The sequence below is a fragment of the Sorex araneus genome, chromosome X (genome assembly GCF_027595985.1).
Source record: "Sorex araneus isolate mSorAra2 chromosome X, mSorAra2.pri, whole genome shotgun sequence".
Classification (NCBI taxonomy): Eukaryota; Metazoa; Chordata; class Mammalia; order Eulipotyphla; family Soricidae; genus Sorex; species Sorex araneus.
The window spans coordinates 174,960,783-174,979,388 of NC_073313.1; the positions used below are offsets into that span (position 1 = coordinate 174,960,783).

The 18,606-nt window shown below is 37.2% G+C and overlaps 1 protein-coding gene across 1 annotated transcript in view; it reads left to right on the forward strand.

Moving 5' to 3' along the window:
• Positions 1–18,606, forward strand: part of NCKAP5 (NCK associated protein 5) — a 1,232,229-nt gene that overhangs the window by 930,159 nt on the left and 283,464 nt on the right. The window contains exon 8 of the mRNA XM_055122815.1: positions 11,878–11,946. Within this exon, the coding sequence (XP_054978790.1) occupies positions 11,878–11,946 (69 nt within the window). The remainder of the gene's footprint in view (positions 1–11,877; positions 11,947–18,606) is intronic.

The window sequence follows — 18,606 nt, forward strand, 5'->3', positions numbered from 1 at the left end:
TCCTCTCTCTTTTTACAAGTTGACCTCTAAGGCCTTTCCTTATGACTTAGACTTCCCGTCTCCGAAAGTATTACACTGATTAAACAACATGAACCAATGAAGTACACTAAAATGCAGAGGTGGAACTGAAACCTCTAGCCATGAAGTCCAAAAATGTCCTTCCAGACATATCTGTTAATAAGCCAAACATATTCAAAGGTATAAGAAACCTTTGCAGTGGTATTTAATTTAACATGATAATCATACTCGGACTGAGAATCATTCAGCACCTTTAAGTGAGGAACTAAAACTCAGTCTTCCACACTGTTTATCATTAGAGAATTAGAAACTTTAAATATTCTGCCACTTTGTCAAATGTGTCAAATGATTAACACTGATATTTTGTTTGGAAAATACAGACATCATAATAAAAAAACTAATTTGTATTGACATATTCAGAGTAAAATTTGTGTTTCTTGTTAATTTCTTGTTTTTTTTTAATATCACCAAAGAAAAATATTCAGTATGATTGCACTCTTATATAGAGCCACTTTTGAAAAAAGTGAGTTTCTGCTTTGCTAGTTGCAGAAAGTCAATGAATGTTAAGTAAATTTAAATACCAAAATGAGTTTTAGTTTTCATCTGTAACTTTAATATAATGAAAGTTAATTTAAATCTAGTATATAAGATATGATCTATGTCTTTAAAGGGTTTATAGTGCAGGCAGAAAAGATGAATATCTTTCACCAAACTATTAACTTCATTGACATTATAATTGTTAAAATTATGTACTTATGTTACAGTTTGAACTAGTCAATGTATGAGAAGTGTGGAATTTAAACATTAATATATTCTATCCATTACTATAATAATTGTCTTAAGCAGAAATGCTGTCAATTATAAAATTAAGAAAAAAAGTTGATATTTTGATGATTGTACAAATTCAATGAATTTGAATATTTACATAATCTATCATTCTACAATAAACTCACTGATTATAAGGGACATAACTTTTTTTTTTTTTAGTTTTTGGGTCACACCCAGCAATGCAAAAGGGTTGCTCCTGGTGCTCCACTAAGGAATTCCTCCTGGCGGTGCTCAGGGGACCATATGGGATACTGGGATTCGAACCCGGGTTGGCTGAATGCAAGGCAAACACCCTACCCACTGTGCTATCGCTCCAGCCCCAAGGGACATAATTTTTTGTTGAAAAAACCAGGCAGTTAACAACTTAACCAGGTGATTGAATTAACATAATTATAATGAATAAATTGGTATTACAGTCCTTTAAATATGTACTGAGAACAGAGTATCATTGCTGTGACGTTCTTGCTAAAAATCAATTTAACCACAAGAAAGCAAACTTAAATTGAAGAACAGTATACAATATAGTATAGTCTGGAAAAAGTTGACTATCATCATAAACAAGAGAACTGGTCCATATTGTAGAATATTAAGAGAAATACAGACCAAATGCAACACTGGGAAATTGAAGCAAATCCTGGACAAAACCATTAAAGGGCTAATTGAGGAAATTAGAGCATTGTCTGTAGGAGAGATTGGGTATTAGGTTAATATTAATTCCATAAATTTTATAGTTACATGGTGGTTATATGAGAAAAAATTATTTTTCTTTGCTTTTTAGAAAATATGCAGTTATTATTATGTAAACAGACTTCATGTCTGTACCTTATTCTTAATTTTTAAGAAAAATATCTAGTCATAGCTAGGTACAAAACAACCAATGAAATATGATAAATGATAACCAATGGAAAATCTGAGTGAAAGCTGTAAGATGATTCTTTGTCAATGGTTCCAAAACCTTTCATACATCTAAAATTATTATATAGAATGGAATTTATTTTATACATTTGATTTATTGAGTAGCAATATTTTACAAAAGTGTTAGTATTAATGTTTCAATCGGGCAATAATATCATACCATAACCTTACCAAAATGCAGGTTCCATTTAAAAATTTTTGAAAAAATTTTTAAAAGTTTGAAAGATTTGTTTTTAAGTTGAACTAAAGTTGAAGTCTTTGGCATGAGAACCAACACTTCTGAAAGAAGATGGCTGAGCTTAATTTGAGACATATGTTCAAGAAGTTCTGTGTAGACAGATTACAAGAGGAAAAAGTCAGCAGCAGAGCTATATTTTTATTCAGAGGGAGGCTTTTGGATGTAAAGCTATTTTCCCTTAGTCCATTTGAAAGGATGTGTCCTTAGTCTGCTAACATCCACAGCAGATGCATCCACAAACTGCAGAACATCCACAAACTGGGTAGTTTATCAGTTGCAGATTTATTTGTCTCTGTCCTGGAGTCTGGGGTGTCTAAGATTGAGTTACATTGGTGGTGTTCTAGTGAGGACCCTCTTCCTGATTCTAGTCCTATCCCTTACGCTCATTCTGCACTCACATGATAGAGAGGAGTTGAGAAGCACCCTGGAGACTCTTTAATGGAGACTGTAAGCCCTTCCATGAGGGTTTTACTTCCTAGGAACCATTGCATCAGGCATTTAACTTGTGGACTTGGGAGAGACATAAGCATTCAACCACAGAAAAAGTACCTTCTTTGCATGTAAATATAGAGTAGCACTGTAGCACTGTCATTCAGTTGTTCATCGATTTGCTCAAGCCAGCACCAGTAACATGTCCATTGTGAGACATTTTACCGTTTTTGGCATATCCAGTATGCCACAGGTAGCTTGCCAGGCTCTGCCGTGTGGGCAGGATACTCTCTGTAGCTTACTGGGCTCTCCGAGAGGGAGGATTCCATCCTGGTTCAGCTGTGTGCAATGCTAACGCCCTACCGGCTGTGCTATAGCTTGAGTTTTCCTGTATCACTGTATCACTGTAATCCCCTTGCTCATCGATTTGCTCAAGCAGGCACCAGATACATCTCCATTGTGTGAGACTTGTTGTTACTGTTTTTGGCATATTGAATACGCCACAGGTAGCTTGCCAGGCTCTACCGTGTGGGCAGGATACTCTCTGTAGCTTGCTGGCTCTCTAAGAGGGATGGAGGAATCTAACCCGGGTCAGCCGCATGTAAGGCAAACGCTCTACCCACTGTGCTATCACTCCAGTCCAAATATAGAGTATGGAACAATGTTAAATGCAATAAGCACTCATAGAATGGATGTGTAATAGTGGCTAACATTTATTCAAGGACCTATAAGATAGTTCAGAGTTAAAGCACTTGCTTTGCACCACATAAGCTCCCCTCATCACCACAAAGAATGATTCTTACACAGAGCCAAGCATGCTCTGAGCACTTTTGGGGTTTACCCCAAAACAAACATACTCAGTTCATTCAATATTTGTGAACTCCAGCTAGCATATCTATACTGGAGACAGTTTAAATAAATACTGATTTCAACCCACATTCCATAGTAAACTAAACAATATGGATTTAATATTTAGTTTTATTTGAAAAAAAAAAACACCTGAGGACTTGAATGATGAAGTCGGTAACATGTTCAGATCTCTATAATTCAGAGCCATGAGGAAACCATATTGAACAGAACTCCACTAAAGCAGGCACTAAGTCTGACAAAATTGGTGCTGAAGATAAAGTTGAAAACAAAGACTCAAATTTACCTAAGTGCTCTAATTATATCCTTAGGGCATACTTGTTTAATAACCTGCTTATTTAAAGTGGAAAAGTGCCCTCATTTCTGTAATTCTCAGTGGTGACTTTGTCATTTTATTTTTCTTTGTTTGCTTATATTTTCCCATGTTTTCCTTACAAATATTCACTGTTTCTTTAAATCATATTTAATTAAGGATGTTCCTTCCATTTTTTCCCCTTCTGTTTTCTCATGTTGGCACAGGTTGATCCTGAATTTCTAATAAATGCTAATGGATTAAAGGAAATCACAAGTTTAAGATTATTTTAATGTCACTGGAATAATGGTTAATATCTCCATTTTCCCCTGGGACTTGTGGATTTTATCAATTCAATTAGTCTCTGTAACTGAACTAATTAACTATAAATGTGATAGTGTGCTTTCACCAGCACCCTTTAGGTATTTACTTGCCCGTAGTAGATTTTCAGAGCAGTAAACATGAGGCAAGTAATGTGAATGGTGTAACGATGGTAATTATCTGAATGGATCGATGGTAGTGTTATTGCAACATGATATTGTGAGTAGGAGCAAGATGCAGACGTCCCATATAAATTCCCATTTTCAGTGGTTATTTTCTTACACATTTTTTTCCTGATCTTCACATTATGTTGTTCATTCAAGTAAGCTTAAAAATATAACTCCCATATTTCCTTTTCATTTTTAAATAAACCATGGATCATACATGACAATCTTTCACCAAAATGTATAATAGAATTATTTGGTGTGCTTTGAACTCTTCTGGGGGAAAGGGGGAAAGGGATGATGTCTGAAAATAAATTAATTTAACTGTACAAATAATAGTGTTCACATACAAGTTATTAACAATGACAAGGCTACATCAGCCACTCATAGCACACAAAACAAATTTCTACAAACCCTGGGTGGGGGGGACTGTCTTCAGAGTCTCTGAGGATAAATCAGTGCTCTTTAGTATATCTGTATGATGTTTATGACGAATTTACATTTTGTACATGAGCTAATTTTCTTACACATTTTGGAGAAGACATTTAAAGAAGAAAACTGTAAATTGCCATTGCTGTTCTCTCCTTTATTTCTTCCCGCTATCCTCTGTATTGCATTACTCAACCAGGAAAGCCTGCTAAAACTAAATTTCTATGAAGAAAGCAATGTCTTTTTTTAAAATTTTTTTTATAAGCTCAAGCCTCTCTTTGGAAGAAATCAATGTCTTTATGGAATAAAAATCCCAAATGTTTTCACATGATTTATGGTATTTAAGTATTTAAACTGAAATCACTTTATAGATTGGCTAGTTTGTTCTCTGCATTTCTTATCTAATGACCTTAAACCACAAATGGATAAATGACTTGCTAAAAATGATACATTTCAGTATTGCCACGTAAACTGCAAGAAGTTGGAAATGGAACCTGGAACAGCCTCTCTGACTTAGGCTGGTTGGTTATACCACCACAAGGACTGGTTATATCATTGGCAGGGACAGGAACAGAGAAGATCGATGTGAATCAGCCAAAACTTTCAGTTCAGCCTTAGTGGGAATAGAAGAGAAGAAATAGTCTAGGAATAACCATAACTTTAAAGTCTGGGGCTGGAGCGATAGTAAAGCAGGTAGGATGTTTGCCTTGCACGCGGCCAACCCGGGTTCTATTCTCAGCATCCCATATGGTCCCCGGAGCACTACCAGGAGTAATTCCTGAGTGCAAAGCCAGGAGTAACCCCTGTGCATCGCTGGGTGTGACCCAAAAAGCAAAAAAAAAAAAAAACCCCAAAAGTCTGTTTGGTTTTTTCAAACCAAATATATAAATCAAAATATATAAATCAAAAATATCTTCAGTATGGGGTAAAGAATTAAAGTGTGTGGCAGATTTCTGTCCATGATGAGCATAGAAAAAATATTTCAGAATACCCCCTGAGAGAAGGAGTGGTAGGGTGGTGGGGGTGTACTCAAACAGGGATTCTCACCCAGCAGTACCCGCTGGAAACCAGCAGTTGTAACAAGGCTAAAGAAGAAACAGGGATTGGATTCTGAGACTTGAACGCAGTTTGACTAATGTGGCCAGAATACCTCTCAACTCATTTCCCAGAAATTCTTCCAAACTTTTGTGATTCATATTCATTTAGTTACTTTGCTGGTTTCATTGTAATAAACTGGCCTGAAATGAAATAAAAATATTGCATTCATCTATCTGCTAAAGGAAGCTTTAAAAGGACAAGTGCAAATATGAGGACACAATGCCCAGATCTTCTGTATTACAAGGGAACAAGAACTAAGAAAATAGTACACTTATAAATTCAGATTACTGTCACAAATCACGAAATCCCATTATCACCGATTTCTCGAGCCGACTCAGTAACATCTCATTTCGTTCTTTCCCTGAGATCTTAGAAGTCTATCTCGACTCAGCCCTCCTAACAATGTTGCACTGGGGGCTCTTCAGGGTCAGGGGAATGTGATCCAGCTTGTTACTGGATTTTGCATATGAATACACCATGGGAAGCTTGCAAGGCTGTCCCATGAGGGCAGGAAACTCTCAGAAGCTTGCCAGTTTCTCCCAGAGGGAGAGGTAGCTAAAGATATCTTGGCCGCACACTTCTGAGAGCTTGCTTTTCAGTCTTTCTGGATGTTGGCCGTTGATGGGATTACACACACCTGGATTCCTCTGCCGGTACCTTCATGTGTGAGGCCTGTCCGAAGGTGTGGAGAGGGGCCTCCAGCATGGCTGTAGCTAGGTTCCGGTGGTCTTCGGCCACCAGGAGCTCTGCTCGGGGTGGGGAGGGAAGCTGGAGCCCATCCCCTCCAAGGGGCCCTGGGGAAGACAGCCAGGCGTGTGGGCAAGAGACTCTCTGATTACTGTAAGTAGAAAAATAAGCACCATATACCTGCAGAACCTTGGCTAGAAGCCTATGTTTATTTGCAAGTGGGGTGGAATCATAAAGGGTATGAAAAAAGCAATCCCAAAATGAAATTCAATACTCCAAGGTCAGTTCGGACACAGCCTTCTGGTGCCAATGCTGATGGTGGCACCGGGTCACTGTGCTGTTCGTGTGGTACCTGAAATGTCTGTGTTGGAGAAGTAATGTGTTTGTGGAAAAGGAAGTCAAAAAGCAAGGAGAAGTATTATTTGGCAATATGAGTTGTTTTGTTTTGTTTGGGGGCCACACCTAGTTGGGCTAAGGGGTTACTCCTGGCTCTGTACTCATCACACCTGGCAGTGGTTAGGGGTCCATAGAGGTGTGGAGAATTGAACCTGGGTCAGCCCCATGCAAGACAATAACTTATCTTTTCTACTGTCTCTCAAGTTCTGGAAGTATGATTTTATAAGGAGAAAGTTGGAAAATTTCAAGATGCTACAGAAATAAAGGAGAAAATAATATCAACCTTCCCAAATAGTTTAATATTGCCAAATATTAAAAGGACTCAAACAAGGATAAGGTACAATGGAGGAGCATGACCTCTGATAGAGAGAGCAACTAGAAAATTGGTAGAAACGAGAAGGACAAAAAGAGGAAAGCTGACTGTTTCACATGTTATATGAGGGAATGAAAAGACATGGTTCGCCCTGTAGTTCTTACAAAAATACACAAAAAAGAAAATGAAGACTGTTAGAAATATTGCTAAGAGTAGGATTTAAGGGTCAGGAAGATATTTGATAAGAGTGCATGTTTGCAAGAAGATATGATAGACATCCCTGGGAACCATGGAATTCCCCCAAGCACTGAGCTGTAGTGGAACTGAATGCCTCCAGGTGTGGCTCCAAAACCAAAACAGAACCAGAATAAAACCAAAACAGATTTCCTGTGCTCTTATTGCATTGTATGCCATATTAAATTATTATACTACCAAAAGACATTATATGCCAATTATATGTTAATAACAGTATTTTATGAGGAAACCTGCAAGATGTGAATGAAATGTAGTAGAAGAAGCAGGAAAGAAAGTGACACTGGCAATGACACTTTTTAATATATTTTTACTTCCAGAGTAATGTGAATAATTTACATATTCAGAAGATAAAATCAACAGGAGAGGCAAAGTTAAGTTTGAAAATTGAAACTAATAAGTCAAATTCAAGTTAGTAGTATAATCATATGAATGTGTGCAGAGAAGGAAGAATCAACTAGATATTTTGAACTTAGTGTTTTTACTCTATAATCCCCCACAAGAAATTTTTGGCTCTATAGGAGAAGTGTTTGCTCTTTTTTTTTTGAAGAAAAATTAAGAAGATAAGCCTTGAAGATAAGCTTTCTCTAGCACTATTTTTATAGTAACATTTTCGTGTGACAATTTTGCATGCTTTTTAGGATTGAATAATTTAGCATGTAAAATGAATATGTTGGTAGCCCATATTCTGTAATAAAGTGAAGATATAAATATGAGAGGTAAGAACAAGGAAAAATAGTATGAGTGCATAGGCACCATAAAAAGTAAGAACCTTAGGAGAGAATCTTCCACAGTAAAGGGGTACAAACTGTAACCTCTAAATTCTAATTAATACACATTAGTAAACAGATTTTTAGTGTTTTCATCTATTTTTTCTTCAAGTAAAAGAATCAGGAATCCTTGGGGGAAATGCTTATTTTCAGAAATGTGTCAAAGGAAAAATAAAATGGATCTAGATGATTTTCCTGTGTCAAGAAAATTTTCTCTTATTTTTATTATCATTTATTTTTATTGAATCACAGTGAGACACACAGTTACAAAGTCACTTCTGATTCGGTTTCAGTTATGTAGTTATGTAATGTTTTAACACCCCTCCTTGACCAGTGTACCACCCCTGCCTGCCTTTATGGCAGGATCTCTCTCTCTCTCTCTCTCTCTCTCTCTCTCTCTCTCTCTCTCTCTCTCTCTCTCTCTCTCACACACACACACACACACTTCTGTATCTCTCTTAGCATTGTGGTTTGCAATACAAATACTGAAAGTTTATCATGTATCTCTTTACCTACTTAAAACACTCAGTTCATGTCCAGAGTGATTATTTCTAACAATTATTGTCATACTAATCCCTTCTCTACCCCAACTGACTTTGAGCCCCCATACACTTGTGGCGAGCACCCAACCATTCACCAGTTCTCCTTGCCCCTGTTTTTCCTGGCCTTGGATATTAGTCTCATACTATTTTTTTGAATGCTTTTTATCTCACAAATGAATACAATCATTCTATATATGTCACTCTCCTTCTGACTCATTTCACTCAGCATGATACTCTCCATGTTCATCTATTTATAAGTAATTAAGTCTTTTAAAAGCCTGTAAGGCAGGTCAGAGAGACATACTGGAACAGGTAGTGCAGTTTGAGCATCAAATACAACACAATGCCTTAAAACTCAATCTGTGTATTTTTGTACTTATGATGACTGTAGCACTATAGCACTGTCTTCCCATTGTTCATCGATTTGCTCGAGCAGACACCAGTAACGTCTCCATTGTGAGACTTGTTACTGTTTTATGCATATCAAATACGCCACGTGTAGCTTGGCAGGCTCTGCCGTGTGGGCGGGATACTCTCGGTAGCTTGCCAGGCTCTCTGAGAGGGATGGAGGAATCAAACACAGGTCGGCCGCGTGCAGGGCAAATGCCCTACCTGCTGTGCTATCACTACAGTCCACGTGTGATGACAAATAGTAAAATCATTTATTTGTGATAGGGAAAGAAGTCATATATGTACATATATATACATATATATAATCATGGAACTAAAAACACCATATTTAACCTAAGTGATCATTAATTCAGGAAAGATTAATCAATAGTTGCTAAAATGAGGAGATAAAAGTTTGATAGAATATTCTTACAGTATCAAGATCTCATTTTTTTAACTAACTGCAAAATTAAAGATAGTAAATATCCAATGGAAATTGCTTTTAGGTGTCAAGTGAGAAAATTTAACATGTCCAGTAATGAGATATATGGACCATTTCATGTTGAGACACTGAGAAGGAGCCAGCGTCATTCCCATGCTATTTCTGCACAATGTTCATAGAAAATTTGAAATAAACCCACATTAAGGGACATTCTACACAATTCATCAGCAGCAGCACTACAACCAATGAATCAAAATTATAATTAGCAGCAGAAGCAACAAAAGAACATTTTCAGATTAAAGAATAACTGACAGATATAATGCACTATCTTAGATGACATTCTGTACAGTAAAAGTTGTAAAATGACAAATTCATACAGTGGATGAAATGGGTATCACTGTCATCCCGTTGCTCATCGATTTGCTTGAGCGGGCACCAGTAACATCTACATTGTGAGACTTGTTGTTACTGTTTTTGGCATATTGAATACACCACAGATAGCTTACCAGGCTCTGCCGTGTGGGCGAGATACTCTCGGTAGCTTGCCGGACTCTCCAAGAAGGATGGAGGAATCGAACCCAGGTTGGCCACATGCAAGGCAAATGCCTTACCCACTGTTCTGTTGCTCCAGCACTCAAATGGGCATAAGAACATAAATAAGATTGTGATATTATAATAATATTGTTTTCCTAAACTTTTTAACTATACAGTGTTTTTTAAGATTATCTTATTAGAAATATATACTAAAGCATTCATGTATAACATACATTATCTCTGTAATTTACTCTCAAGTTAAAAAAACTATCTAGAGGAAAGTTGAGTATATATAAAATGTTGGTAAACCCTAACAGTGATAAACCTGGAAAAGTGTTTGTGGTAGTTCTTCATTTATTCTTGAAAAACATCTGTAAAATTGAATTATTTCCATATTTAAGGATATTTTTTAAATTTGATATGAAGGACTGGAGCAATAGCACAGTGGGGAGGGTGTTTGCCTTGCACACGGCTGACCTGAGCTCTATTCCCAGCATCCTATATGGTCCCCTGAGCATCGCCAGTAGTAATTCTTGAGTGCAGAACCAGGAGTAACCCCTGTACATCACCAGGTGTGACCCAAAAAGCAAAAAAAAAAAAAAAAAAAAAAAAAAGCAAACAAACAAAACTTGATGTGAAGAAATTATAAAAGAAAGCTACTGATTTTTTTTCCACCTAAAACTCCTATGATACTTTTGAAAAAGTTGCATAACATGGGGCTGGAAAGATAGTACAGCGAGTAGGACACTTGTCTTGCATTTGACTGACCTGGGTTTGAGGGTTTAATCCACTATTTGGTCCTCCAAGCTCACCAGGAGTGACTTGTGAGTACAAAACAAGGAGTAAAGCCCTCATCCCAGCTGGTGTGACTCAAAAATAAACAGCAAGCAAAGCTATGTCAGAGCATCATGTCCCCACTTCCAAGTATGGAGAGTGGTACAGAAGGGATAAGTGAACCGTTTTGTAACTTAGTGGGGAATGTGAGAATGGCTAGGTACACTCTTAAAGCGTTTAGCAGATTAATTTGTACAGATCAGAATGCAAGTTGGGGCCAAAAAAGACAATGAAGACTCAGATTACCAGTTGGAACCCAGACCCAGGCCTGATTCATGCAACCATGAATTCTCCTTCTAAGCCCACTATGCTCTTACTGATTACTTTTTATTCTTATAATTCTACTAGTTATCTAGCAAGAGTTTTTAAAACCATGTCCTATAGTATCCTATTTAAAATTCAAATACCCGTATGGTTTTGAAGATTAGGAAAGCAGAAATTTTTTAATAGATAAGAGAGAAGAAATAGTGTCACCCTTTTAGCTATTTTGTGTTTATCTGTTTTCATGCTGTTTTATTCATTTATATTTTGAGGTGTTGGAGGTCAAATTCAAGGTGTCATGTGTTCTCTACCACAAGCATATCCCTAAAAAAGCAGTAATTTTTTTAGGGGAAGATCTCTTCAGGATAGTACAATTCTTAAATTTCTCATTATTTTCTGTGTTCAAATCCCCTATTTTGCATTTGTAATTATGCTTTCATGAATTGATCTGAAATTCTTTTCTAAGGCCTGGACAAATATTGGGCTGTGAAACTCTGACAGGTCTTAATGAAGTGGATTTAAGCATTCTTTCCATTTCCATTTTCATAGAATAAAATGAAATAAACATTGTAATCTTTCTCAGAGCACTCACATCAGGCCATGATTTGATTTTTCTACCTGTTCAGAATATCAAGTTTTGCATTCTTTTTAACATGATAATGTGTTTCTTGAACAAGTTGATAATACAGAAGTCATCCCTGAGATATTTATATAATACTCTAGCAAACTTGACAAAGAGTCTTTTTAAATAATGTTTTTTTTTATCCTGAGAAGATCTGTTTAGTTATGTATTGAACAAGTTGTCACATAACAACATTTCATTGATGTATTTGTATTATTTTTGTGCCTTACTGCAGGCAGAAAATTCAGCATTGGCGTTGGAAAATGAAAGTCAAAGAGAAGAGTATGAGAGGTGCCTGGATGAGGTAAGAGGAATGCAGTTTTTGATAAGAGGATTCTCTTAGCCATCCTCAGTATATATTTATTACAGTCCACCCACACCAAATATTAGCATTTTTCCTTCAATTATTATAGCCCTGTTGATGTTAATGTGAAAGGTCATCTGTCCCAACTTTAGTTCCCTGTCCCCTTATTTGTGTCTTCCCTATTTCCATCCCTTTATTCAGGTTCCCACTAATGTCCCAAATTAGAATGTTTCTATTTGAGGAGTGACTCTTGAGAGTACTATTACCATTAGTATAAATAGAAAACAATCTTTTGATCCTTCCCAGGCCTTCAAAATAATCTAAAAAATAATACCGTATATGGACATTTAGTATTCAGATGGTGCGGGAAACTAGTACAGTAGTCTGTAAATTTCTTTCGGTTATTGTCTGATATTTTGGGAACCCAATTGAAGTATACTTCACAGAAGGATAAATTTGTTTTGTCTGATAAGTATGATCCAGCCTGTCAGTGATAGAAGCTGCACTGCTGGGGTACACAGCATCAAGCGGATGACATTTCTGAACAAGCACGTTTGTGATAGAGGAAGTGGAGATGTTCACAGTCCAGTCACAAGTCCAGTCACAAGTGGATTGAGAAGAAACCAATAAGAGATGGGAGTGTGGGGAAGAAAATTTGAGCAGAATGAAAGAAGAAAGAGTTCCACGCATGAGTGAGCTCACAAAATATTATTTGATGATAATAAAGAGATGAAACCAGAGATGGTGGGTGTGCCAGAGTTCCTGAGAGGTGAAGGAGAAATTGAAGTGTCCGCCGGGCATGACTCCTCTCAGTCATTCAGCTCGCACTGTCAGAAATTCTTGTCTTTGAGCCAGGCCACACACCTCCGGGACAGCCTCTTCCTGGCAATGATGGGAATCATGTATTTAATACCATGGCATCCTTAGTTATCTCCCAAGACCCTAAATCTTACCTTTTTCTTTCTAGTAGATTCATTTTCAGAATCAATTCACTATAGCAGATATACATTAAGGGAAATACATTTAATTTGGTTGCATTACTGTATCGTGGAAACCAGCACAATGGCTATGATTTTATCTAAAATTAAAATGGAGTGTGGGGGAGGGGCTAGAATGGGGGGTGTGAGGGAGAAGTGGAGATAGATACTCTGGATGTTTCTTACCTGTTGTCTTCCATGAGGCTCTCTTGCATCTTAGAGGAGATGGGTTAGAATATAAAGAACATAGACTCAATCCCAGTATTGAGTCTAACCACCACCAGAAACCTCTCTTTTCCCTCTTTATTGGCAGTCATCTCGCATCTCAGATTTCTACTCCTGTTTGTTATCCCCTCCCCCCCCCCACTAGTGAATGTGCTATCTTCGGACTAACAGCCAAGTGCTGCCTCCTTTGGGCACGTAAAGGAACTGCAAATTTTCAGGCCTCATCATAGAGGAACCAGATTCAGCCTGGGTCTGACAATCTATGTTGGTGATGCGCAGACTCCAAAGCTTGAGAGGCAAGTCCCCACAATAGAGAACTCTTCAGATTGAATACTTGTGTGTGGTGGGAGAATCCCAACATACTACCACGAAACTCATCACTTAATATTTCTGGCTCAGACGTTAGTTACTCAAGCGAAATTATATTTTCAGTTTTCTGATCTGTCAGGACTGAAAATAATCTATAAAGCATCCAAAGTTACAAGTAAGTTGACATACAAGAGGAAATGATGACTCATAATCTAGCAATGCCAGTTCAGCACTTCTCACCTCTGGTCCCCAGGCTCTTGGTTCAATCAAAGTTTAGAGCAAGAAAGACCAAATAGATCCAAGGATATTTAGAAGAGCAAATATTGCCCTTAGGTCATATGTATCTATCAACAAACTTGCACTTTAACCTCCTGCACAGAAATTTCCAGATGAGTCTTCATCTGTATTTAGGAGTTAAATGTGTGCGAATCGCACCACAGAAATTTTTTGTCACAGTTCTCCCACAGGTCGCCCCTTCCACCCATCAACAAGCTCACATCTCCTTAGGAAAATATCAGTCTGTATTGGACAAAACAAAAATGTGCACTCACAAGATCTTTTCTTTTCAAGTTTACATCAAAGGCAGATTTTTTTTTTAGAGGGAGAGTTCCCCTGATCTTAATTGCAAAAATTAACTGTTGCCAAAGAGGTGATTTGCAACAAAGAAACGCCTCTGAGCAGTACAAATGTATTGTATTCATGAATACTGGCCCCTGATTATACATGCCAGTTGTTTTGTAACTAATTGTATGAGGTAGATAATTCATTTCCATGCATTGTAAGAGAATGCTCTCAAAGGGGTAGTTGAATGTAGTAATAATGCCAACTGCAAATTCTTTTCAGGGCTTTTTATACTAATTAGACAAACTAACAAGGTAAGATCTCATGTAAGTTATTTCCTTGCTAGTGGGTTTCATAAAATATACACAGGTAGAAGAAATGTAAATTTAAAATTTAAACCCCAGTTATACTGATTGTTATTCTCTAGGAAATAAAGAAATATTGAAGATTTGGGGGAAACACTTGTGAGTCCAAAATTCCTTCTGTATATTCTTAACAATGGATAGTTTTTCAAAAGAACAAATAGTCATATACCATACACATGCATATGCACATACACTCAGCCTTCAAGACACACACATACATATATGCACATAAGTGTATACATCCACATATACAACACATTTCACCACTTCACCCTTGTTTCTTCTGCTATCTATATCCTCACACCTTGCCTTATAATACAAAGGAAAAGTCAAGGAAAAAAATCTTTCTTTTCCTTGGGAGATTGTAGGATTTCATGTTTAAATTCAGTTTGTTCATCAAGCTGCTGCCAGTAAGCAGCCACTGTTCCTTTAAGATATCTAACTATTCGCATGCAGAGGACTATAATGATACACATAAAATAAGTAAAATAGCATCTTCTCAAATTGCTGTTTTGCATTTAGATGGATTTAGTTTGTTTCTATACATTTTATTGGATTCGGTGTCAGCATCATTCAGGCCCTAGGAACTTGGGGTGCTTCCAGCCTAGCAAAATAAGTGAGGGGATGAGTAGTCACAGAGAAGTGAAGTGAGGAAAACTCCTGGAGGAAATGAGCTCTGTGGACTTCCAGAACATAGAGCATTCACCCCAGGGCAGGAGAAGCAGTAAGCAGGCATGCAGGGAGGAACTGTAAGGGTGGAATTGAAAGAACCTCTTAAGAGGAGTTGAAGCAGTGATATTTGAGATCTAAGAATGGAAGGATCTTGTATTTAACTATCTCAAAGCTTGCAAAGCACCATTGTCTGGATCCGCCCCAGAGATTTTGATCTAATTCTGGTCAAGAGTGAAGACTGAATGTAGAATTTTATTTTGAAAGTGTCCGGAACATAATATTCACCCAGGATTAATAACCACTGCCCTTCTCTAAATGTTGGACTTTATGGAGCATTTTCAGTAAGAATGGGTATAACAGAAGGGCTGAACCAGTCGGCATTCCCACCAGCAGTGTAGAAGGGTCCCTTTCTCCCCACATCCTCTCCAACAGCGGTTGCTTTTGTTCTTTTGGATGTGCGCTAGTCTCTGTGGTGTGAGGTGGTATCTCGTGGTTGTTTTGATCTGCATCTCTCTGATGATTAGCGATGTAGAGCACTTTTTCATGTGCCTTTTGGCCATTCGTATTTCTTCCTTGGTAAAGTTTCTGTTCATTTCTTCACCCCATTTTTTGATGGGGTTGGATGTTTTCTTCTTGTAGAGTTCAACCAGTGCTTTATGTACCATTGATATCAACCCCTTATCTGATGGGTATTGTGTAAATATCCTTTCCCATTCTGTGGATAGTCTTTGTATTCTGGTCACTGTATCTTTTGTGGTGCAGAAGCTTTTTAGTTTAATGTAGTCCCATTTGTTGATCTCTGTTTTTACTAGATTGCTTAGTTCCGTGTCGCCTTTGAAGATACCTTTATCTTCAATATCGTGGAGAGTTTTGCCAACCTTGTCTTCAATGTACCTTATGGTTTTTGGTCTAATGTTGAGGACTTTAATCCATTTTGATCTGACTTTTGTGCATGGTATCAGGTCAAGGTCTAAGCCCATTTTTTTGCATGTGGTTGTCCAGTTGTGCCAGCACCATTTCTCAAAAAATTAGATATTGAGCTCCCATTTGACCCAGCAATACCACTGCTGGGAATATATCCCAGAGAGGCAAAAAAGTATAATCGAAATGACATCTGCACATGTATGTTCATTGCAGCACTATTTACAATAGCCAGAATCTGGAAAAAACCCGAATGCCCTAGAACGGATGACTGGTTGAGGAAACTTTGGTACATCTATACAATGGAATACTATGCAGCTGTTAGAAAAAAGGAGGTCATGAATTTTTTATTTAAGTAGATCGGCATGAAAAGTTTCATGCTGAGTGAAATGAGTCAGAAAGAGAGAGACAGACGTAGAAAGATTGCACTCATCTATGGTATATAGAATAACAGAGTGGGAGACTAACACCCAAGAATTGTAGAAACAAGTACCAGGAGGTTGACTCCATGGCTTGGAGGCTGGCCTCACATTCTGGGGAAAGGGCAACTCAGAGAAGGGATCACCAACTATAATGTAGTCGAAGGCCATGCGGGGGAAGGGAGTTGCGGGCTGAATGAGGGCTAGAGACTGAGCACAGTGGCCACTCAACACCTTTATTGCAAACCACAACAGCTAATTAAAGGGAGAGAACAGAAGGGAATGCCCTGCCACAGTGACAGGGTGGGGTGGGGAGAGATGGGATTGGGGAGGATGGGAGGGATGCTGGGTTTACTGGTGGTGGAGTATGGGCACTGGTGAAGGGATGGGTTCCCGAACTTTGTATGAGGGAAGCATAAGCACAAATGTGTATAAATCTGTAACTGTACCCTCATGGTGATTCATTAATTAAAAATAAATAAATTTATTATATAAAAAAAAGAAAACCAAAAAAATAAATAAATAAAAAATAAAAAAATAAGAACAAAGAAGCAATTCAATCTTGAGCAAAATATATCAAGTTATTAACTACCAAATTCAGAACCCATATTATAAAGAGTAAAAGGAAAAACTTAATAACATCAAAATATATAATCCATTTAATAATCTACAACTTCCAAATAAACACTGATTTCACCATTAAAAAAAAAGAATGGGTATAACAATGAAGTTTGATATTGTGCCAAACTTGCATATCAAAATTCAAGAGCTTCAAACTATTCTCTATCACAGCATTTCTCGGTTTCTAGACTCCATATATATTAGAAAGATCCGTGATTGTCACCAAGAATACAGATTCTCATACTTCTCTCAGTTCTTCAGAATTAAAATGACAGGTCAAGTTACTGCAGCTTAATAACTTCCCAGGTAAAGCTTTTGTAAACAGAAGTTGAGGGACCTACACTTCCTTTAATACCACCCAAGCTAGGTCAGAGATCTTTGGAATTGATATCGGTGCCATATTTTAATTCCCCTTCTTCCTTTCTACACTCCATACTTTAGAGCAATGGACCAAGAAAGCTAGAACTTAGAATGTTGTTCAGAAAAAGAGAAAGCACCAGAATTTCTCTGAAGGCGAAACTTTAATAAAGGAGAGTTAGGTTGTTAAGAGGGATTCTTGTCTTTCTTTCTGTTCCCTTTCTTTTCTGTTTCTGTGCCAAGATTGGATCATGGTAGCATCATTAATATTTTTTGCATTTTCCATATAAGGATTTTAAAAATCTTTAAGATCAGTGTCTTTATCTGGTACATAGAAGAGGGTCTGGCATATGGGATCTCATGGAGGCATCATGAAAGCACACAGCAGATGTTCTACATCTTGCCTATCTTCCATTTTTACTACCTGGATATCACACATGTTTTATTCAGTTATTTCTACAAGGCCCACATAAGTCTTGTCCTGTATTGGGTAATGTATATTTCTTAGATGAATAAATTATTTAATAAATATTATCAGCAGCAAATTAACTTCCAAACCTAATTTTTCTGGAATGACATATATATGTTAAATAAAGTTCTCCTGTTTATTGTATTTTACAGGAGTTGTTTTTATAGAGTAAAAATGGGAAGTGTTTAAAATTTATATACATAAATATTTTATTTTTCATTCATTTTTAAATAAAATTCCTTATATTCTTCAAACAATTTGTATAGCTTCTTATCTGAAAATTTGTCTGTTCTCAAAGTGACTGGTTTATATCAGGAACTTCCCAAGGTCATTCTTCAGTTCTGTCATCTCATGCATTTCTTGCAGCATCTTTACAGGTGGAGGGTTTCCTACAATCATAGATGTGAAGAGCCAGGTTGTTCCTTCACTCTCCTGCTTTGCAATGTCTATCACTATGAATAGCACTTGAGCTCAAATCTCTCTCATATTTTGCTCACACAAATACCTTGCTTGCCCCTGCTGCCTCGGTAAAATAAACTAAGGTCCAAAGCTTAGAAAATATATACAAAGCATATTTTTTAAAAGCTCTTTCTTTGCGCAGATTTGTATTTCTTATTTTTCAATTTCTCAATTATTTTTTTCAGGTAACATTGGTTTACAAGAGTGTGAATGATTTTATGCTTTAGGAGATCAATAATACCACACATACTAATACTCAAAGTGGCAGTATGTCCATTGAATGTTCATCCATTTAATTTTTCATT